The sequence below is a fragment of the Branchiostoma lanceolatum genome, chromosome 15 (genome assembly GCF_035083965.1).
Source record: "Branchiostoma lanceolatum isolate klBraLanc5 chromosome 15, klBraLanc5.hap2, whole genome shotgun sequence".
In the NCBI taxonomy this organism is placed as follows: domain Eukaryota; kingdom Metazoa; phylum Chordata; class Leptocardii; order Amphioxiformes; family Branchiostomatidae; genus Branchiostoma; species Branchiostoma lanceolatum.
Genome location: NC_089736.1, coordinates 9,204,294 through 9,227,095, shown reverse-complemented (window position 1 = coordinate 9,227,095; position 22,802 = coordinate 9,204,294). Strand labels below are relative to the sequence as shown.

The 22,802-nt window shown below is 42.3% G+C and overlaps 3 protein-coding genes across 7 annotated transcripts in view; 2 read left to right on the top strand and 1 right to left on the bottom strand.

The window, feature by feature from the left end:
* The window catches only part of LOC136420575 (ankyrin-1-like), a 25,573-nt gene extending 14,998 nt beyond the window's left edge, over positions 1-10,575 (top strand). For 3 of the 5 annotated variants that reach the window (XM_066407580.1, XM_066407581.1, XM_066407578.1), the window contains 13 exons: positions 461-531; positions 1,133-1,238; positions 1,875-1,949; positions 2,078-2,276; positions 2,707-2,848; positions 3,611-3,748; positions 4,814-5,011; positions 5,512-5,603; positions 6,253-6,363; positions 6,937-7,131; positions 7,791-8,002; positions 9,152-9,270; positions 9,667-10,575. In XM_066407580.1, the coding sequence (XP_066263677.1) occupies positions 461-531; positions 1,133-1,238; positions 1,875-1,949; positions 2,078-2,276; positions 2,707-2,848; positions 3,611-3,748; positions 4,814-5,011; positions 5,512-5,603; positions 6,253-6,363; positions 6,937-7,131; positions 7,791-8,002; positions 9,152-9,270; positions 9,667-9,772 (1,764 nt within the window). In that variant the 3' untranslated portion in view covers positions 9,773-10,575. The remainder of the gene's footprint in view (positions 1-460; positions 532-1,132; positions 1,239-1,874; positions 1,950-2,077; positions 2,277-2,706; positions 2,849-3,610; positions 3,749-4,813; positions 5,012-5,511; positions 5,604-6,252; positions 6,364-6,936; positions 7,132-7,790; positions 8,003-9,151; positions 9,271-9,666) is intronic. The other 2 variants (XM_066407579.1, XM_066407582.1) reach the window with 2 other exon arrangements.
* LOC136420585 (uncharacterized) lies at positions 10,474-21,639 on the bottom strand. The gene is made up of 12 exons (XM_066407593.1): positions 21,394-21,639; positions 16,890-17,402; positions 16,204-16,339; positions 15,085-15,283; positions 14,212-14,355; positions 13,907-13,978; positions 13,547-13,697; positions 13,186-13,313; positions 12,626-12,792; positions 12,171-12,344; positions 11,747-11,851; positions 10,474-11,393 (listed from the first exon to the last, which is right to left on the bottom strand). Exons 2-12 carry the CDS (start codon positions 17,285-17,287, stop codon positions 10,821-10,823), a joined length of 2,247 nt encoding a protein of 748 aa, XP_066263690.1. The 5' UTR covers positions 17,288-17,402; positions 21,394-21,639; the 3' UTR covers positions 10,474-10,820.
* On the top strand, positions 17,310-22,802 carry LOC136421099 (alpha-N-acetylgalactosaminide alpha-2,6-sialyltransferase 2-like). Its single transcript, XM_066408248.1, has 9 exons — positions 17,310-17,322; positions 17,495-17,548; positions 18,784-18,827; positions 20,096-20,216; positions 20,525-20,687; positions 20,881-21,019; positions 21,226-21,329; positions 21,721-21,804; positions 22,182-22,802. Exons 1-9 carry the CDS (start codon positions 17,310-17,312, stop codon positions 22,462-22,464), a joined length of 1,005 nt encoding a protein of 334 aa, XP_066264345.1. The 3' UTR covers positions 22,465-22,802.

Sequence of the window (22,802 nt, the reverse complement as noted above, 5' to 3'; positions counted from 1 at the left end):
TCATAGAAATCACATCCTTCATAATCTGTTCACTGCAGGCAGGGTTACACAGTAATAAAGGGAACGATTCAAATCAGAGAAATCACTTCGTTCATAATCTGTTCACTTAAGGCAGGACCTCATGATAAGGGAACGTCTCAAATCACAGAAATCACACTCTCTATAATCTATTCACTTAAGGCAGAGTCTCATGGTAAAGGAACGGTTCAAATCATGGAAATTACATCCTTCGAAATCTGTTTGCCAAGATGGTACTTTGTCATAAAGTGATTCCACAAATTTAGATCAGTCATAGACATCAATGTTTAAATGTATATAAATCAACTCTATTATGTATTGAACTTTTCATGAAGTAACAGAAGTATACTAGTAGCTTGTGTGTTTGGCAGGTTTTTTATGGAAAAATTTGCAATTTGTAATGTTGTATTAATATTGATATTTATACATGTACATGTTATAGGGCCTGGAGCAAGCATTGAAACTAGCCACAACACCAGAGATCCAGTCAACTGTTAGATATGCCATAGATAGGTGGGTTTTAGAAAGTCTTTCTTTTCATTTTGTGTTGATGATGTTTCATATCATGTTCAGTCCCTAATCAAATTATAGGATTAGTCTTTAAATTTATGATACATTGAATCTGCAAGAAAATCACACTATACTCTCCTTTGAATTGTAGTTCCTTCAAGAAATACTTATTATGATAAGGAACATTTCCTATAGTCTATTGCACATGAAAATCAGATAGTCAGATAACAGTTCTTTTGACATAGATACCAACATATATGTAAGTGAAGAGACTGTATCTATAACAAGAGCTATCTATCACTTAGAAGTCACAATCCTATGTAGCATGTCAAGAACATGAGATATCAAGAACGGAGGTTCCAGTGCAGTACCTTAGAAAACCAGTAGAAGGCCCATTATCGAACTTGACCTTTGTTTTCCCAACTCCTACCTGCCTAATAAATGTCATAAGGATCCATCCACAGCTTCTTGCTATCCACACACACACACACACACACACAGACACACACACACACACAACGGCACCAAAAACATAACCCTCTTGGCAAAGGTAGTGATACACATGATGAGAGTTTCTTACTAGCTGCTGTTAACCTCCCTGCAGGCGTCAGTCGGAGCTGATCACCCCTCTGCTGTTTGAATGTGCCATCAACGGGGATGCTGACAGGCTGTTCTGTACGCTAGAGTCTGGAGACGAGGTTAATCAGACTGTAAGTACGCATTGTTATGCTACACTACGGGCTGAACCATTTTGAAGAAGGGAGGGAAAGGGCTATGTACTAAAGTATTTGAATGAATTTGAAAAGATTAAGTTTTGGGGAAATATATTCCATGAGTGACTATGAGGATTGTAAAGTTGGACAAGCTATGTGAAGATTTGCTCAGATCAGTTGCAACCATTCCTGTCCTTGGCTCTGATTGGACAATTTGTTCTAGGAGAAATGTTTCCCTGTCCTCTGTGCTGATTGGACAATTTGGTCTGGGGGGTTCCCTGTCCTTGGTGCTGATTGGACAATTTGTTCTCAGGGATTCCCTGTCCTTGATGCTGATCGAACAGTTCTTCATGGAGAAAGCTTTCCCTGTCCTTGGTGCTGATTGGACAATTTGGTCTTGGGGATTCCTTGTCCTTGGTGCTGATTGGACAATCTGTTCTTGTGGAAAGGCTTTCCTGTCCTTGACACTGATTGGCTCTCACAGAAGGAAAATAGCCTGATTGGCACCGCTTACTTTTCCTTCAGACTTTTACCATTTTGACTACCAGTACAGGGCAATCCAATATGAAAATGTTGCCTTGAAACAATTTTTTTTAGGAAACTTATGACACATATTTTCCCATTCTTTCCCAGACTGGTGCAGGAGACTGGCCCATGTACCTGGCAGCTGAGAATGGCCACCTGGATGTGATGAAGATCCTATATGAGGTACCCAGCATTTTTCCTGTGACTCTGTGATTTTTGCAATCCCTTGGGGGTGAGGCCTTTTTCTTTGTTATTATGTCCTGCCATTGTAGTTTGTCTTTGTTTACAAAGTTATTTTTTTCTCCTCACAGAGGGATGGAGACATATCTAGGCTGCACAAGGCCAGTAAGAACACGGTCCTGCATGTGGCCTGCACCAGGGGACACCTACATGTGGCGAAATATGTGCTGCAGTTCTGCAGCAAATCACAAGGTGGCAGTCCTGCACTGTTGGATGTCAATGCTGTCAATGCAGCTGGACTCACAGCACTGCAACTTGCAGCTGAGAAAGGTACACAGTGCCATGTCTTTTACTGCTCAAGTTAACACCCAGAAAAGCACAGTGTAGTAGTTTTATGGCTCTTATTTTTCTAATGGCCATAGACTTATTCTTTCTTATCCAAAGCATAGCCTATGAAAGCCATATTATGTATACCATACTGTATACCATACAGTGGATTTTAAGGGGAAAACTTTAACATGTTCGAGGAGAGGCTCTCCTCAAACACGGAACCTCCATGAAATGTCCTATCTATGGGACGTCCCTAACTGAAACTAGGACTCATTTTGTGAAGAAAATTGTATAAAGTGCTTTTACCTGGGGCACAACATAAGGCGACAGAATTCGAACCCAGAGCCCTAACTATTATGCCATACGAGGACACATTTTTCTCAAGATTTACTCTAGAGTGAAGTAACATGACTTTATCCCCTGTTGCTAGGTTACAGCAAGATCGTGCGCGTGTTGTTGCTGAACGGAGCGACCACGGCGCTGTTGGACTCGTACGGCGAGCTCTTCTCCTGCCCGCAGTACCAGGGGGTACAGATGCTGATCGAAACTCATCGCAAACGCCACTTAGAAAGGTAGGTACAAAACACCCCTGTTAAAAAGATGGTCTGATCCAAATATTATATTTCCTAAAAGTTACTTTATTACGTGTACCTCACCGGAGTAATCCAGACGCAAGATGATGATGACGAAAAGTCATTGAGATGCTTCTACACCTTGAACCACCCTTTACTGACTGTACCCATTTTAGTATGCGCTTAGGATATACATTCTAGATAATATTTCACATCTGATGTACTTATATAGGTCTCTAGTAGTAAAGCATCCAACTTGCATAGTTTAAGGAAATATGTAAACTGACATTCTTGTAGGTGCTACTTGATTTTCTTATTTTGCAGTTTCATTACATACATGTAGATTAGGCTTTTTGCTGGTACTCTTGAAGTAACTCATACTTCTTTCTCTCTTTGCATGGCCTGCAGAGGTAGAACAGTTGCCTTACATTGCTGACAGGTAGAGACTTTCTGTAGTTTATGTGGAGTGTTGTGGTTGTCGTGATTGTGTTGGTGACGTGAAACAATATAGACATGATTTAAGGCCCCCTAGTTTGTGACTTTGGTACTGCAGCTGAACTATCCAGTTGCCTGAGTAACTGTTATATCGCATATCTTACTACCTGGATGTCTTAAACCTTCATCGACAGTGTGCTTTGATTTGCTCCATAGCTTGAGATAGAAAGACTGTTATACAATACTGAACAATCCTGTGAAAAATTATGAAACTATGTGTATGTGTATGTAACCGCCCCCCTCCCCCATCACATGACCTCCACCCAGGATCTTGGAGTGTTTGGAACAGCGAGACCTTCTGGAAGATGCTGGTAAACTCTTCAGCATGCCTGAGAAACACACCCATGTCTCAGGCCTATTGTTCCTAGAAACTGTCTTCCAAGACTTATGGAGGAAGTTGCAAAGGTAGCGAACCACAGGACTGCATGCTGTGTGCCTCATAGTAGTGTAGCTGTTGGGAAGTTCCCTTGTAGTTTGTACATACTTTTCTTCAGTTCTTAGTTGTGCTTTCATTGCATGGTTATAGATATTGTTTTTGTAGCTCATTATGCGCTATTTTTTATACAATTTCATGTTATTATAATCATGATAGCTGAATATAAGTCAGATGTACATGTACTGTCCTTTTTTTTTCATGACTCAGGAGTCTTAATGAATTTCATATAGCAAATGCTCTGTTAGCAATGCCATATATGAACTAACATTTATTGTCTACTTAACAGCATTTAGTATATGAGTTATATGTTATAATGTTAGACTAATGGCACTATTACACCTGTACAATTGTTACAGTATATGTAGTGACTGTTGTTGCATCACAATCCTGTGTACTAACACAATTTTCATGTTACTAACCATTGCTTCACCAAGCTTGCTGTTGACACTAACCCAATATCTACTAACACCATGTAGACAACATTTTAGGATAATCATCTTTCTATGAAGTGTTGAATGACCATTTATAACCAAACATATAACCCTCGATAGATTTGACTGAAAATGCCATATTATACCATGGTTATGAAGCATATGCATTAATAAAGTTTGAAAAACCATGACAAAACTTCAATGACTTTTTTTGTAGTTATCCCGGAGTACAAAAAAAGAAAGCAGTTGTCTTGAATGATATAATTGTTTTGAAAGTTAGAATGAAATGCTTTCAAAGCCATCTTCATTGGCTAAAATGCCTAAGGCCATACCAACTTTATTTGTTGCTTCTCAGATTTTATGAAATAATGCTAAATTGAAATATTACCATGACAAAAGTGTCTGAGGGCTGTGCCTTGGTAAAAACAGTTTCAGGAAATGATTAAACATATCAAGTAAGATGTTTTCCTTCCAGCTTTCTGTTTTTGTCTTGACCACTAGCTACATTTCTATTTCAAACTGTCCGAGAATCAAGAAAATAAATTGGTTTGGCCTAACAGAAAGATTATTCCATTAATTTGGCTGTGAATGTTTTCCCCCCAGGATTATGGACACCTTAAGAAACAAGAAGGGACTTCCGCACCTCAAGACGATCTGGCAGCCTCCGTTTGACCACAACATGAGGTCACATGACGGGGACACGCCCCTGATGGTGGCCTGTTCCCATGGCAACCTGGAGGTGGTGAAGTTCCTGCTGGAGTCAGCTGTGTACGAGGACAGTTGTCTGTCTGACATGGACAGGTTAGAGCCTGGAAGATGTTACCGTACTTTCTCTAATTACTGCACAGGGGCCTACTGTACTTTTTCTAATGGATTAACACAAGGGCCATGCATAAATTGTGACACTGCTGTTGTTGTTGCTGTTCACCGGCACCTTGTAGTGCCTAGTGGTATGTAGTTCAGCAAGTTCCCTTGCTGTTTCAGTAGCAGGGTATATGTTTACAACGAGGGGTTGGTAGCCCTTTCCCTTTAACATGCTGCTCGAGGCACCTCCTCGAACACAGGACGCTTGTTTTATGTCCCTTCCAAAAGACAGCCTCAACCGAGATGCCTTTCCCAGGATTTGAACTGGGGTCTCCCAGTTACCAATTAGTAACTAGTTGCAACTAATTGGAACCAGGAGCTATGGCAGCACATGACTAGCTATACTGTGACCAAGGTGTTTAGGAGTGGAGTTAACTTTCCTTTAATGTGCTATTTTAAGCGTGTTCCTAAGTTTGCTTTCTTCTTGTTTTTTCCAGTAGTTTGTTTGAAGATGACACGTCCGATGCAGACTCAGGCACGTGTGTGGAGGACTTGACACCTGTAGGGGCGTCGGCTTCTACTGCTACAGGTAAGTACAGAATTGGTCATTGTCACTGTTAACATATAACATCGATGGAACAGAACATCTGTAGTAAAGGCAAACAACTATAGTCCACACCTTCTATAGTCCACCCATAGTGTGGAGGACTTGACACCTGTAGGGGCCTCAGCTTCTACTGCTACAGGTAAGTACAAAATTGGTAATTGTCACTGTTAACATATAGCATCAATGGAACAAAACATCTAAAGTAAAGGCAAACAACTATAGTCCACACCTTTATGGACGTACCAACTACTACGTATCTAGTACCAGCTCAGAAAAAAAACAAGAGATAGTCACGCCTTCAAACGTTCAAGTACCAGAGTTAAAAATATGTTTTTCCTAGAACTGTCGTAGATTCTCTGTACATAGCTTTAAACAATGCTTACAGTTAGATGTGCAAAGGTTAGGTGTGACAAGTTGTTCAGTGTAATATAACCAGCTGCAGCTGCACAGCGTGCCTGCAAAGCTGGTGTGCTATGCCGAAAGGCTTATACCAGCTATATAAAGATACAGTGAAGAGACAAGGGATTATCTCATAAAAGAGTTTGCCCCTATTTGGATTCTAGATATAATCCTAGGTATCATCCAAACAGGTTAGCATAAACAAGGTTGTATATTTGTCACATTTTTCCAGCATCAGACTCCACGACTGTGAAGGAACGTTACACTAGTCTGCAGTTACCCCACACAGGAGACAAGGAACTCCTTCAGCTGCCGTCCGCTGCAGAAAGTTCTCCCTCCCTCGGTTAGTTCAATGTTTTAACTGCAGGGTTATCATATAAAAAGTCCTTTACATATCATTATCTATCATCTATTTTACCTTTTCAAGTATACAGCATGATTAGTTAGTGTAGTAAGTGCATTGTCTCCAATAGGACTGTTACCATTTCCAAACTCTATCAATTTTTTTGACGGTCCAGCTTATGCCTTATATTTTATTGTAATTTTTCTTAATGATGATCATCTTTACACATTTTTGGTCACTGTTGGTACTTAGTGGAATAGCATGCTTTCCCTACCATTAGTGCAATATAGAAAATTATCTGCCATTTTGATTTTTATCCTTTTTATATGATCCACAGCTGTATCATATTTGCTTATTTATTACATATACATAGGAAAGTATATCAAAGAATGTCTAGACGTTAGGAATTCCTCCAATGATTGTAAACGCCCATTATTATCCCATACTATACACTCTTGTATAAGGCAGGTTAGTCTAATAGAACTGTAGTTATGTACTAGTACATGTAGATGCCATAATTTGTACTTTGTACAATTGTTGTGCAATAAAGTTATTATTTATCTTGTTCTACAGAAAGCAGGAGACATTCAAGAGCATCTGTGTCCAGTAGGTCAACGGCCCGCAGGTCGCTGTTCAGCGGGCGCGACAGAGACCAGGACAGCGCGGTGACGGAGCCGACGGCAGACACCGCCTCATTCACGTTCACGCCCTCCAAGTCCAAATCCTCAAGCTCCAGGCTGAAGGGAAGTCTCAGTATTTACCTCGACGGTAGGTACACATACTTTCTAATAATCTTGAATGAGACAGTTGAACGTCATGGTATTCAACACTGACTAGTCAAAGAACTTGATGAAAAACGGCCACTACAGTCTTTTGGTGACAGGATTCTTAATATTTGGGGCAATGGAGAAAAAAATCTAGGTAACTTACCAAAAGTGGCCACAATGGCCTATTGGTCCTTATGCAGAGTTGGCCACCAGTAAAAACCAGTTAGCTTTCTGTACCAACCAATCAGGGCCAGTCAGAATAATTTCCTTCTATGAGAGCCAATCAGCACCAAGGACAGGGAAGCCTTTCCCCAAGAACAAATCATTTTAACATCTCCTTTGTCAGATCTATTGCAGTTGCTATAATTATAAGTTTCTGTATATATATTGCATATATGATTATGCATTCATCACTTTCATAAACCAAAGATGAGTTATTCCTTGTGTTTATGATTACCTAACCTCATGTGCTCATGACTCCAGGAAACAAGGTCTCCCACGTGTGTTCATTACCTAACCTCCCCGTTTGTTCATGACTCCAGGAAACAAGGTCTCCCACGTGTGTTCATTACCTAACCTCCCCGTTTGTTCATGACTCCAGGAAACAAGGTCTCCCACGTGTGTTCATTACCTAACCTCCCCGTTTGTTCATGACTCCAGGAAACAAGGTCTCCCACGTGTGTGCCGTGAACCCCCGGGACGGCTGCACCCCCCTGCACAGGTCCATCGAGAGTAAGCAGTGCAAGCCGGAGCTCGTGCAGGCGCTTCTCGAGGCGGACAGCTCCTGCATCAACATCCAGGACGATACGGGATGCACCGCGCTGCACCTCGCGTGCAGGCTCGGACACAAGCCCATTGTCAAACTGCTGATGGTAAGAATGCTTCAGTCCTACTTCTTGTAACAGTCAGGGACAATTGTGGTATCAAAGAAAGTTATGAAAACTATGTCAGGCATAGAGCTATGAAGGCCAGAGAAATATGAAAGTCATGAAAGTACAAAAGTTGTAGAGTGATGAAAACTGCAGGGAGTGGTTTGCAAATCAAAAGGGTGCAGAGTGGAGGTTTAATTCTTCAGCTTGATTAAGTTGATGATTCGTGGATCTGAAATGGATGGACTTGAAGAATTGAGATGACTGGTTTAAGATGAGAGACTCGTAGAAAAGAAAACTTTTATGGAATGAGATGATCTGTCTCGGATTTAGTCTAGGTCACTCTTAACCTTTGACATTTCATGTTATTGATGATACGCTCCAAGAGTATTTCCTATGATAACACAGTACAGAAAGATATTTTCCTGTTCTTTTAGTCCCAAGGACACATGTTCAAATTTATGCATTTTTGGCAGCACCTAAGGGGCACAGCCTGTAGTATAGCACTGGATTTTGTCCCTGTAGTCTTAGGGAACAGAATGTTTTTACAAAATACATGTGCAATCAAAGCTGATATAAGCCATTTATTTCAGATGAAAGATTATAAGTATGAATTATGAGTTCTTCAGTGTTAAATTTGAATATTTTATGGTAGTTGTTAAGCGGAGTAAGTGGTGTATTATTGTGTAACAGTCATGATGAGAAAATAAACCCTTCCTTTTTTCACATCCCAAGTCTCTATCTGTCTGTCTTGTCAATCAATGGTCACTTAAACATTCATGAAACTAATTCTAAATCAGTTGATCAATCAAACAATCAAGTACATTTAATTGTCGTTTCAACCAATCAATGTGAATCAACCAATCAATCAATTAAGCCAACCAACCAATCAATACAATCCATGTCATCAATCAAATCGAATGACGACACTGATTAATACATGTGTTTTAATTCTAACCCTTCCCTCAATAAGAAAAATACACCTACAAAACATGGTTTTCAAGCAATTGTGGGTACTAAAAGATCAAGGCATGTCTTTTCTAAGAATGATGAATTCTTGTTGAGTTGTCACATCAAGTAAGGAATGAACATAGACTTGTCAGTTGACAGTATGCCAATAGTTTTGAGCCTGACTTTCTCGTAACTGTACAGTCCAATCAGAACGTGGATCTCAACGTGCGGACCATGGAAGGACACTTGCCCGAAGAGATGACGAAAACGACGCTGATTCAAAAAATGGTGGCAAAGGCTCGCGCAGACGCACCAAATAGGTAAGACAATGTTGTGTGTTGAGTGTCATTTTCTGTAATTATAGGTTTGCGAAGCAAAACCTTTGTTGGATCTGTTGGCATGTGTGGTGGCCGCCATCTTGATTTTGTGACGTCGCAGGGTAGCCATACCATTTTATTGGGAGGGGTGTTTTTTTGGGTCACTAGCGTTCTCTCTTTATTTTTAACAAATCGCACAAACTATCACACATTCAACTCAAATGAAAAAAATTCAATACCAATTCATATTTATGAAAAGACCCTGTAATTGCTAAACTAACATAGCAAACCTGAAGTAAATGTAGCACTAATACTTAACTCTAGTCTTGATTTCATATTGATATCTTTCCTTTTATAATCTTGCGTTTGTTGACATTTGAAAACTTGTAATTTCTCCAGTTCTATGATGATACTTCTGGACACATCAGCCAGCAGTGGAGGAGGTGCAAGTATCGACTTCGATTCACTCAACCTCAGGTTTGAGAGACTGAAAAAGGAACTATAGCATACATACTAGCTTATTTAAAAGTATTTTAACTATATTTCCATGTATATATTACCATATTACCACATACAAAGTGAGGAAAGTTTGGTGAAGGCAGGTTTTTTGTTACACTTTGTACCAAGGAATTGATATCTTCATCATATATGATAATGGTATAGTTATATATGTTTCCACCCGAAGATGTGATTTATAATGTTAAAGGCTCCTATTGTAGGACTTGCCATGGATACATCATAACTTCTTACTTTACATTATTTGTATAAAACCTGTCTAGTTCTCCTGACCACTACATGGCCAATTTGTAACATAGCAACTTGAAGAGATACAGAAAATGGAAAATACAGAGTCAGGGTCCATTTGGGCAAACCATTTTAGAAAACCAGTTAAAACCCATTGGGAAATGTACATTGTGTAGTGGGCTTACACTCTTATACATGTAATAGAATGTCTTTTTTTTCAATCCACCAAATGTGTGTTTTGTATACTAGCAGTATTTGTATATATTCTATATTTGTGTGTAGATCTAGTGACTTGTGTACAGCTTTAATACCTTGTGACATTTATGCATGTTTGCAAACTAGAGAAAAAACTTGCTAATATACAATGGTATATGTATGAGACATTCATTCAGGTTTCCAACAATATTTTAGTAAAGTATATTACTAAGTTGAATTGTATCAATGATGACAATATGCAATGTATAGATGTGGGTTTGGCTTTATTTAGAGATACATGTATTGTCTCCTAAGGTTGTCTCCATAGATTGTGTGAAAAAGAAATAAAAATATTGAAAAAAGTTGTAATTTTTATTGTAGTTTATGGGATGTTTTACCACACAATTAGTATGATACATGTATACTTACTACATTATATTACAAAGCTTTTTGTTTTCCCCATGGCTTTAATGTACAAATGTACGGAAGAACCACCTTATTTTTAAAATCGAGATGGTTCTTCACTTAATTTGAATCATTCTGATTCTCAACAAGCTTGTTTAGCAACCAAATGGGTGGGTTATTTGTGGTTATAATGATTGCCTTGCACTAGTTCATCTGTCCTCGGCTAGGGTTGGCAAGATTCCACCAGTTTCCTTTAGAACTGCACTCAATCGTCGGTCGGTTGACGCTCGACGATCACCTGACGTATCCGAGCTCTGCCGAAGGCATCCCGACGTGCTGCCACCGGGCCGACGACTTTCCGATGTACCGAGACTAGACCCATGGCCTCCGACGACGCCATCACTAAGCCGACGAACGTCGGAAACGCCGGTACTCTTCCGACGGCTCCCGGGAGCGGCGATGCTCTTCCGACGGTCTTCCGAGAGGCCCTCCACTCCACTCGACGAGAGCGATAGCTGATCCGAAGCCTTGCTACTCTTTGACTTTGGAAGGCTGGACGTGCGCTCTCTCCGAGTCCCCAAGAAGTTACTGTCCTTCCGCGAGGCAGACATCACACAGCTGGCCTGTCTCTCTGTCCTGGCGTCCCCCGTGTCCTCGCTCCACGCCCGGTCGCGCTGTCTCCTCTGCGTGGCCATGTGATGGGTGCTGATGCCGGTCGTCAGGCGGGGGTGCTCTGGCGACGAGTAGATATCGTACGTCCTCGCGAACTGAGCGCGAAGTACCTTTTGCAAGGAAGCAATGAAAACATTTAAGGCCACATTATTTTACCAATACAGCTCCATGTAACGCAGATGGCTACGATGCCATACTGCAGTTGAACTTGGAATATGTATACATAACGCACTAAAACTACCACTCTACAATATGTAATATACCCGTCCTTGGTGCTGAACTAAAAGTTAAGCAGTCGTAAACAGAAAAAAAGGCACTACCATCACACTCTAGACTCTAAAACTATCATTCAATGTCGTTGTTTATTTAACATGTCGGTATCAAATTGTCTAAGACTGCTACAAACAAAAGGAGCCTTTCTTTACCGTCTTAGACGTGAAGAAAAGTAAGGTAAAGACGATACCTCTGACTGAATACTGTTTGTGTCCAGAATCTCCCAGTGCCGTTTGGATTCCTTTGTGCGAGCGTACCATAGCATGTTGTAGTAGCTTTTGGTAGCGTTCGTCACCTGCGTAGGCCAAATTACATAGCAGATGAGTGCGTCCAAATTCATAGTTTTCAATATTACGTCAACGACTCAACGTGCTTTGTTGCTATTTTATTGGTCGAAAATATAACATTTCCCGAAACATTTCCCGTCTATCAATATATGGGGTTTAACTATCGTTTATGCTACGATCACATTTCCAAACCGGGGCCCGGCCGGGCTGTTTGCTGGAACGAATGATATATTTACTTATTCGCACACTGTGATGATTGTTTACTCCTAGAATATAATTGAATATATGTATATTTGCTAGTAGGTGTGAAACATCAACCATTCTTACGTTTTTCCGAAGAAGTGGCAAGTCGTCGAAGTTGAGGTACTGATCCCGTCTCAGCTTGTCCTGTTGCTGTTTAACGAGCTCCATCATGGGCAGCTTCAGCTCCGTGTGGCGGACCCGCGGGCTCTGCCAACCCACCTTACCCCTCCTCCGGTCGCTCAGCGACTTGGATTTAGCCTGTTCAATCATATCACAACCAAATATGTAAGATGCCCCTGATGAAGCATACACTGATCTTTAACTCAAAGAATCACTCGGTCGTCTTCAGCTATCTGACCCAAACGCTGCTTGAAATGAACCACAACGCTACAAATGATATGGTGGGTAGCGTTCGATGCTGTGCCACTCTCTTCAGTATGATGGAATATGTTCTATACTTTATTGTGACGGTGTGACAATTTTATGACAAAAAAATAAGAAGATTCGATTGAACAATAACAACATATGATCTTACTAACCAGTTCTTTCCTGACATGTCCATTGTGTTGGTTGTGATCTTTACTGAACTGGACAAGAGGGATTCTACTGTGACAGTTTTCTCTCTTCTTCTTCTTCTTTTTCTCCAGTGTGGGCCACCAGAATTTGTAGTTAAGAGGTTGTGCATAGGGGCTGGTCGAGTCGTGTTCTGAAAATGCAAAAAAATATTTCCAACACTCCAATGTAATCACCGCATGGAGGAGATCTTTATAATCTCTAGTGTCCAGGTAAATTCAATATACGAATTCAGTATTCCTACAAATAGATAACCTTTCGACATTGATGAGCGGCTTAATAATGGCCCTCTGTCATAACACACAGAAACTGCACTGTGCCCTCTAGCAGAACACACAGAAACTGCACTGCGCCCTCTGGCAGAACACACAAACTACAGTTCCGTAACACAAACCAAAAAAGGCACACAACACTAGCTACAGAGTGGCAAGCCCAAATATTACACGTATAAATGCGTCACCAGTGGTTGGACTTCAGAGCCGTTAAGCGACATCTAGCGGAGACTACTAGTACTGTTTCGGCACACCTTTGGAGCTGGCGTGAAGGTCCTCCAGGCGCATGTGCAGCTGTTTCTCGGTGAGCCCTATGAGCCTGGCTCCGGCGGCGTAGTGTCCCACTACGTGGGGCGCCTTGCTGTACTTCGTACGGAAATACCTGAAGGGACGAGAACCAGTGTCTGCATATGACGTCACAGCCGCCATGTTGGTTGAACCTGGATTAGCCATACCCAGTACATGTAACGTTACCTATAACAGCTCTGCATGTCACGTGACTGTGATTACATATACAACTTCAACTGTACTACTAGTACTGATTTAGCAATACAGGAGTTGTGATGTTTTGCCTTACGGAAATGGAGATTTTTGTGCTCAGCAAACAGTACTTACCCAACAATTTCCCCTATCCCAACGATGGCCTTCTTCTTCATAAACTGTGTGAGTGCCTGGAACAGAAGGCTCTCTCGTTCCTTCCGCTGTCTTCTGTCCTCAAAAATCTGGCTGTCTGTATCGGCAGACGTCTCACCGTCTGTCTCATCCTCTGAAACAAGTCAATCGTGAAGAGATAGCAGACTTAATCCCCTAGCTGGTAAGCGCCCTCTCTCAGAACATACAGAAATTGCACTGCACCATCCGGCAGATCATACATAGAAACTGGAGTGCGGAAACACAGAGAGAAAGACACACGCTTTTCACAGACAAATATAGCATCTTTGCATGTCCTACAAACCACATCTATGGCCAACTTACCTAGACTCTCCAGAAATCTGTCTGTGTTGGTCATCAAACTCAAAAACTCGTCGAAGTCAATCTCCCCATTTCCTGAAAAAAGAGTAGAGCAATGTTACTGTTTAACATACTAGTAACTAGTGTATAACGCAAACTCCAGCTGTCCGGGGGTTTATGTCCCCTCCCTGCGGCTGGCGGTTACGGGCGGCTGACTAGAAGCGCGATTAAAATCAGGCTTTAACTAGTAACTCGGATAACGATATCAAAGAAAGGGATTGCAGTCTAATACATCGAAATGGGAACGTTAAGTTGCAAAATATGATCACCGTCTTTGTCCAGGCCGAAGATAACTTCCACGAGATCGCCCTTGTCCACACAGATGTTGACCGACCGGAGAGCTTCGTCCAGCTCCTCGGCGTCGAACGTGCCGCCTCCCGTGCGATCAAAAAGGTCGAACACCTCCCTGAATGCTGCCGGAAGAGAAGAAACCAGACCTTGAAGAACATATGGCTGTTGCAAAGAGGCGATATCTATTAGAGCTAATAAACTTCAACACTGTATAATTTATGTACATTTTGGTTACTCCTGGAACCTCTGCTTGGACTCCAAGCAGAGGTTCGGCTCCGGCTTGTTTTTGATGTGATTTTAGGTGTTTTTGTCGGGCTATCTATTTTGTCCTGTTTTCTTTATGTCGCCAAGCTTGGCAAAAACGCTTCAAATCACGTCAAAAGCCACCTGGAGCCTAACATCTGCTTGGAGAGTACATGTTGGTAGCCAAAAAAATTATACGCCGACTAGTACGTATGCAAAATAGAATTGAAAAAAAAAACAGTTGTACACAGTTGACTGCTCCGTTTTATATTTCTATTTTCTTGCAATCAAGCGTTTTATACTGCAATAAATTGAAATCAAAATCCAGCCGCCTTTGATCCAGATGCGTTTCATGGCTCCTTACCTGTTTATCAACTTTGTTATTGCCTAAAGTCTTATTTCTTTAAGACTGTCTCACATATATTTCTGTTGTTCCACATAAAAAAAGGTGCGAACGGTATAAACCTGGGATCCCCTGGGCCCCCAACATAGCCAGACAGCGCTTGGGGGGCCCATAGAGCCCCGTCCGAAAGTGAAACAGAAAACATCCCGTGTAAACTACCCGGTACCCGTGGTGCATGGGTTTGGAGATATGACTGAAGCGTTACCTTGTCTCTGCTCCATCGTGAGGACAGTGGACGCACTTTTGCGCCGGTCTTCAACTTGGGACTTTTTTCTCAGATTTCTGCTGTCAGCGCTGTCCATACTGTTGTTGTGGTTGTTACTGTTACTATTGTCGAACGGGGAAGTAGTCGTCTGACTTGGATCCGACCCACAGTCTTCTGGCATGAACCCAAAGGTCACCTTCTACCAAATCATAACAAATCAATAAACAAAACATAAAACAAGCAAACAGATGTGGAGGGGAGGAACAGGGAGATTTTCGAAACAGAAAGGCTCTAGTTATGATAGTAATCGTTTATTGGTCAGAAATTACCCGTGCGATGGCAGCCAGTGCTGAATTGCTGCAGGGTTTACAATCACATAATACACAAAAGATACATATTTGCTCCACACTTGCACTTTGTGGAACTGTCGTAAGGGTCTGAGCGGCTGCCATTCGGTGCCAGCAGGTGACCTCAATACGACCTTCCCCAACCAAAGTCAGGTACCCATTCACACCTGGGTGGAGTGAGGAAAGTCGTGTTAAGTGCCTTTCCCAAGGGCACAACATCGGGGCATAGCAGTGGTTTCGAGCCCGGCCCTCTCGGTTCTGGGCGAAACGCCCTACCGATTGCACCACACGATGCCACACGATTTAGGAAGATCGAGCAGACTTGTTGCAAACTCCGAAACCAGATTGAGAAACTGATCTGAGAAAGAGAAAGTATGAGAAAGAAATACAAACGTAGTTTGATTCGACAACAATTTCTCAAGTCACATGTTAGAAAAGAGCTATGATGAAATTGAGATTTTAGTGAATGAGGGAATGTATGAAGGGAATGGATGACACGTACATATGTTGCGTATACTTAAGTTTAGTTTAGTATTGTTTAGAAAGACACATTCGATCTATTTTTCGGCGGTTCCGTTGCAGTACCAAGGCAAGTTGCTGGGAGGAACAAATGTGACCCTGGCCTTCATGTCCTCAAGATTGACCTACCCACAAACCAAATACCAGCACAATCGAACAATGACATCTGATACATACAGGGACAGGGAGAGAGACACTGAAAACAACCGAATACGGCAAAAGTCTTCAACTCTCCTCTGTTTTCAACGCTAACCTTTCTGCAGTCTTCATTCTGTGCTACATCCATGACGTCATTATCGGCTTTTCCCGCCAACTCCTCGGCCTCGTTCAACACGACGGTTGGGCCGTCCTCCATCGATCCCATGTTGACGTTCGAATTCGGTACAGACCTAAAACGGGACGACGATAAAAAATGTCTTTACCCCTGATGCGTCGCCAAAAACACCCCGAATCAGGGTCTTCCTATTGCCGTGTCAATGCGATATTTTAGAAACAAGTTATAGAAATTTGAATTTTATCTTGTTATAAGATATTCTCGAATTTTTGCATACACGTTATGTTATGATACTGCTTATTTGCACTAAGTTATTGACAAACCATTGACTACGTGGTAACAAGGCACAATCCAGCAAGCAATTTAGATGCTCTATGCAAGCAGTGACAAATGTATAGCCTCAGAATTAGACCGTTAGTTGAGACTTCTTTCTTTTATCAAGAAAACTAGACTTTCAAAGAAATTCAGGCCAAGTTCGTGGGCGAGGATGAAAGTACTGAAGTTCTAGAACGTTGAAATTGATGATAATATCATAATAACGCCAAATGAACTCAGTTTTAAAAGAATATACACAAAAGCCCTCAATGAACCCCCCTTCAGAATATCTCTTTAGCATGCATATGTGTTACGAGATTGCACTGAAGTACAACAGTACTAGTCCTTACCGTTGATCTTCAATGTCTTCCTCTTCTTCGGCAATGTCTTCCTCTTCTTCGTCAATGTCATCTATTGCGAAAGCAGGGTTCGGGCCTTTGGAGTAATTTGTAGCGGACGCTGTGATATCTGCAAGTTGACGTATGCTACGAAGTCGATTTTTGTCGTTCTCTAGCCGCGCTATTCCGAGCCCAGGTGCCGAGCTCAGACGCCTGAGCTGAAAATTGGAAGGACGTCCGTGGGTGACGTCGAGGTCCGAATCACTGGAGGGATAACTGTTCGACTCTTCGGGATGTAGCGCGTTTCTTCTGTACTGTAGGTACTCACATTTTGGTCTGTGAGCGCCGATGTCTGATTTGGTTCTTCGGCTTAACGGTGCTCCTCCGACGTCCAGTCTGTAGAGCGACATCGCGGATACATCGCCGGGAGATATGAGGTCGCAGCGTCTGGTCTGATGCACAGCGACCGGCCACTTATGACGTCATAATCAAAAGACGAATCACGGAAGGCTGGATCATTTTGGCCTAGTAACAGTGACGTCACAAAGAAATTTGACCGTTTCAAACTCCTCTGACGTAATTATACTGAAAGTCCGTCACCAAAAAAACAGTGTAAGACTTAGTTTGGTCGCTATGTGGTGTCAAGTTACTGGACCGAGAGGCAAATAATCGTAGGTACGCAACTAGTCAAGGCAAGGAGAGAGTTTGAGCGTACTTAGATTTTAGAACGCCATTGAATGAAGGTGGTGGCATCATATTTTGTGTTATTTGTTGTTTCGTAGTTTGGCGCTACTGTTAGCAATGCTCGGAGTGTTCCAGAACAACAAAATGTATGTTTTGATGTAAACTGACTAGCTATAGATACGGCACTTTGATTTTGTGAGCGGCAACATCAACGTTACAAGTACACACAGCGACGGTACTTGGCCTGGCAGGCTTTCAAGGCAAGTGTATATAAACTGTTGTAAAAGCATATTTCGTCTTAGAGTAGAAAATACATCGTGGTGATGACACCGTTATAGAACATGATCAGTTGGATTTAGATAAAGATCGGCCTGACAGTCACATGACAAACTCGTAGTTGTTCTACAATAGCTTTCTTTTAACGACACGCCCTCTGGCGGACTTTCCGTACAGTACACGCGGCGTTCAGATCAGCTGCGGAGATCTGGTGTACTTTTCCATGCCAGGACGTTACACCTGCTATAAGTTACACCTGCTATGAGTATGTATGGGTATGGTAGCAAATTCTAGATTTTTCAATAGGGGTCACAGCTTGTTTAGACTTATACTATAACGTTATATACCTACACGAAAATACCTAAATATTGTTCAACACTTTTCTGTTGAGAATGTATAGGGAGGTGGTACTGTGGTTGTAGGGACGGGGGGAGGGGGCATCTTTAAAATTGTTATGTCCCCTAAATAAAGAAAGAGAAGAAGCTATCCAAGTTTCTAAATGCAAGATGGGCGGTCACAAAGCTGGCTTTACATTGCCACCCTCCACCCCCGCCAGAGTGTTCTTTGTGGAACAGCCCTAACTGACGTCATGGATGATCTTACGCGAGCAAAGTGCTTTATTTCTTTCTTATCCAAAGTAAGCATGTGACGTATTGAGTTGCTGGTTTGCCGAGAAACATTTCTATCTTATTTGGGTCATGTGAGTCTGTCTGTTCCGTGAGTCCAAATCTTTAACGGGGATCTTCTGAAGATTGTACCTGGATGCCTGTCATAAGATGACGAGAAAGGGACATCATTTTCGCGCCTTAAGCCACAGTGTCGGCAGGGCTCAGGTCAAGCAAGCCTGTCTAATCCTCAGCATCGCTTGCAACGTCATTGTCTTACTCTGTCTACTCATTCTGGAGCTGGAGACATATTACGGAGACTTCAACGTCTTATCCTCCAGAAGAAACCTTGGAGAAAGTCGTCCCGTGGGAGAACAGAGCTCAGGTAACTCCTTCTGACATAACCAGAACTCTATATCCTTGTACTCCCCCTTTTACTCTATCGAAACCTGCTGAGGTCTTGTACCTATCACCCATGTCTCTGTAGCGGGTGCTTGCCAGGTCAGATCGGGGTCAGAGGCCTTGCACCCGGTTGAGTAAAGTAACCGAAAACCGTGTCCTCAAAACCAACTCCACCTGTTAAAGTCTGAGACTCTCACATCATACATATTTGTTTATTGTAACGTAACGTGCATGGAAGCTGGTGTACGTTTGACTTTCATGGAAATTATACAGTAACGTAGTTAAGATGCACAGCGTCATTATCTATCACCACTACTTTAGTATCTTTAAAAAAAGGAAACAGCTAGAATACATTCCATATGTTCGGTAGTATTTGGAAGGCTGTGGCAAGTTGAAAATTATTTATAAGCTATTGTTGTGATAACCCCGCTCTACCAAACACAGCGTGACCTCTTATTCTTTTATACCTCATCACTTAGCGAGTATTGCTACAATTGTGTTATTTCGGTGAATTGAAAAGGTATGAATAACTCCTAAGCCAAGCATCTCTAGAATACCACGGGATAAAAAATGGTCACAAATCCTCTTGACAATTTGTTGTTTGGCAGACAATGAAGTGATTGTTCAGTTGGTAATAGGGGTGTTGGTCTTACATCTTACATGTATACGATTTTAATGATGACATAGAAATACAAAACGACAAAGAGAAAACCCGCAAGATTGAATAACTGTGCCGGTTGGAAAAGTCTCAATTTGACAGCGAAAGAAAGCACAAACACCCTGTTCTCTGTGATGTTGGCAAATTGGTACAAGTGTATACCGGTGCAAAATGTTGGATTGATATCATGTGCTTGTCATCCACTGAAATGACCATAACTAGAATCAATGTTAAACAAAATCACATCAGATACGAATGAGATCGCCCGTAATAAACCTGTGGTTTGAATCTACCGTATGTACCGTAGAGAACTCCTAAACAAATGGAATCTGCAATATTCCAGACTTCTCCGCGACAGACTTTTGGGATTAACAGCAGTTTAGATTTATCCCAGTTACCCTCAAATTACTCCGGTTACGTCTGGAACGCATTACAAGTCAAAAATAACCTGCTTATTTATATTAAGGAGCACACGTGAGTTCGGGGTTAGGTATGCAACTAGTTGTACACCTGTTTCTGCTTTGTTTATTTTAGTCAGGTTCTTAGATGCACATCAGTCAACCTCAACTCCCATCATGCAACCGCCTACACAGAGATACGTCATCATCCGGGACATCCCAGTCCTCCTGACCAGAAGTCACGTGACCTTCAGCGAATACGAGCGCCTCAAGCGATACCGGCCACCCTACGGCTGGGCTAATGTTTCATTTGAAGGTCAGTCGGATGATTTGCTACCTTGAGCTTGAGCCGCAGTACTGTTTGGTAGATTACAGAACAAACGTTGTCTGTTCAGCTAGACTTTAGAAACTCCAAGGGCGCATCGCTGCAAAACAAATATCCTGGTTTAAAAAGATAAGCCCTCGGTTAAGTGCAACGTTTCAGGATGTTGACTTTCATTGATTATTCTCCACATGCTAAACGGATTACGACTTCAGAAATACTTTTGGAGCATGCGGTTGTTTGGATTACACGCGAGATCCATTTGCATTGTTTGTTTATTCCAAGATTTCGATTTGTTTCAGATGTTGCGTCTGCTGCAGAGCATTTCAACGGCACGCTTCATCGGTCGTTATTCAATGTGTCGCAAGGGGGCGCACCTGTACGGTGTGCGGTTGTGGGAAACGGAGGGACTCTTAGGGGGTCTGGAAAAGGGAAAGAAATAGACGCTCATGACTTCATATTCAGGTAGGATGGGGCGTCAGATTTGAGAAGTACCATATACAACATCACATTTACGTGGGGGAGGGGCACCCAGATGCATTTGCCAGTTCAACGTACCCAACTCAAACTGCAGCAAAACACTAAATGATTAACAGTTATAAGTTACAGAAGTGATATTTGTGTCCCTTTGCTCTAACTTACATCTTGATGTTGTCAGAGTGAATGCTGCTATTGTGAAGGATTTTGAGGGGGACGTCGGCACCCGGACGTCTTTCTACTTCCACACCGTCACGACCTTGAAAAACGCCCTCCGCAGCGCCAGGAAATACGGCTTCGTTCAAGTGCCAAACACAACGGTGAGGGAAGGTCAAAAGCGCCGCCTTGCGATTTCAATGCAAAATGCAGCACACGTCTCGCTAGCGCCATGCCATCGCCATCCAGTAGTATACTGTTACGTTGATGTAGCCAATTTGTCTGTCAAAACAACTATGGTACATATATGCATGACTAACCAGCCTGGGTATAAGTAAAAACACCTGTTTTTGTTTGTTTTGAATGCAAGGAGACGGTTTACGTCGACATCCCTACTTTCAAGAGGGATTACTTGTTTATGGACGCCGTGTTGTCATGGAAACCGGTACAGAAAGGGGAAGACACCAGCAACTCGTAAGTAGCGCTATCGTTTCCCCAAATAGAATAGATAATGAAAAGGAACGTTGACTAACCGTACCGTGAGATAGACCACATTGCAGCCACGGCGTCGATGAAGGTCAGACATCCAGGTGAGCAGATACACACTAGAAAAGCTAGTCAAGAAACTGGATAAGTTCTGTTAACAGTTGATCAGGCGTTTCAGATAGCATCCGCTATCTCGGTCAAAGCGGGTTGATGCCTGCGTAGCTTTTGTATAATGTCCATTGCCAATTAACACTGATCATGACCACAATGCATGCTGTACACGTTGGTTGAACCATCTCACTATGGTTGAACACACCTGCAAACTCAATTTTGCATATCAAACGCAACGTTGTGACGTTGGCCTGTTGTTCCACCCCAGACCGCCTGGGTTGTTCGGTTACAGACCGAAGGCAAGCCGGTTCAGAATGCTTCATCCTGACTTCTTATCATACCTGAAACACAGGTGAGTTACTGTAGTATCTTTATACTCAAACGCTCTTTCTCTCTCTCTCTCTCTCTCTCTCTCTCTCTCTCTCTCTCTCTCTCTCTCTCTCTCTCTCTCTCTCTCTCTCTCTCTCTCTCTCTCTCTCTCTCTCTCTCTCTCTCTCTCTCTCTCTCTCCTTCTTTCTCTTTCCCTCTGAAACACAAGTGAGTTTCCAGTACCTTGATACTCAAACGCTCTCTCTCTTTCCCTCTCCCCTTCTTTCTCTCTCTCTTTCCCTCTCCCCTTCTTCCTCTCTCTCTCTCACTCACTCAGTAGAAAGTACGTAATGACAAAATTGCATTCGTCCATCTAGCTGCTAGAGGGCGCTCTTTTACCACTGTTGTATCTGACTGCAGGTGGCTGAACTCTACGCGTGGTTACGGACGCTTCGAGGCGATCTACCGCCCGTCCACCGGTGCCGTGGCCCTCCTCACGGCTGTGCACGTCTGCGACGTCACCAACGCATACGGCTTCATCACAAAAACATGGCGGAACTACACCAACCACTACTACGAAAACACCTTCCAGAAATTCACTTTTTTTGTAAACCACGATTTCAACATGGAGATTAAGTTGTGGGACGACTTAGATAGAGCGGGTATCATTAGTTTGTACAGAGGAAACATAACGGAAGGGTAGATCTCCAAGCAGATGTTAGGGTAGAAAATCGTGATGCTTTTGTTGGCAGCCATCTAACCTCTACAGGAAAGTTACGATTTTCTACCCTACATCTGCTTGGAGATAAGAGTAGATTTGCGTATATGTAAAATGGTCACCCGTTCAAGAAATAGCCTTTTTCCGTCAAAATACGATGTATGAATAGAAAGAAAGAAAGAATACATCAAGGACTGTGGTTAAACCTCCTTGGTTATAATGAATGATAGCAGGATGATCACAAAACTGTGTAAACGTGGATGAAAATCATTCACCTACCGTAAAAGAACGATGCAAAATAAAAGGCACGTCCAGAAGATTCA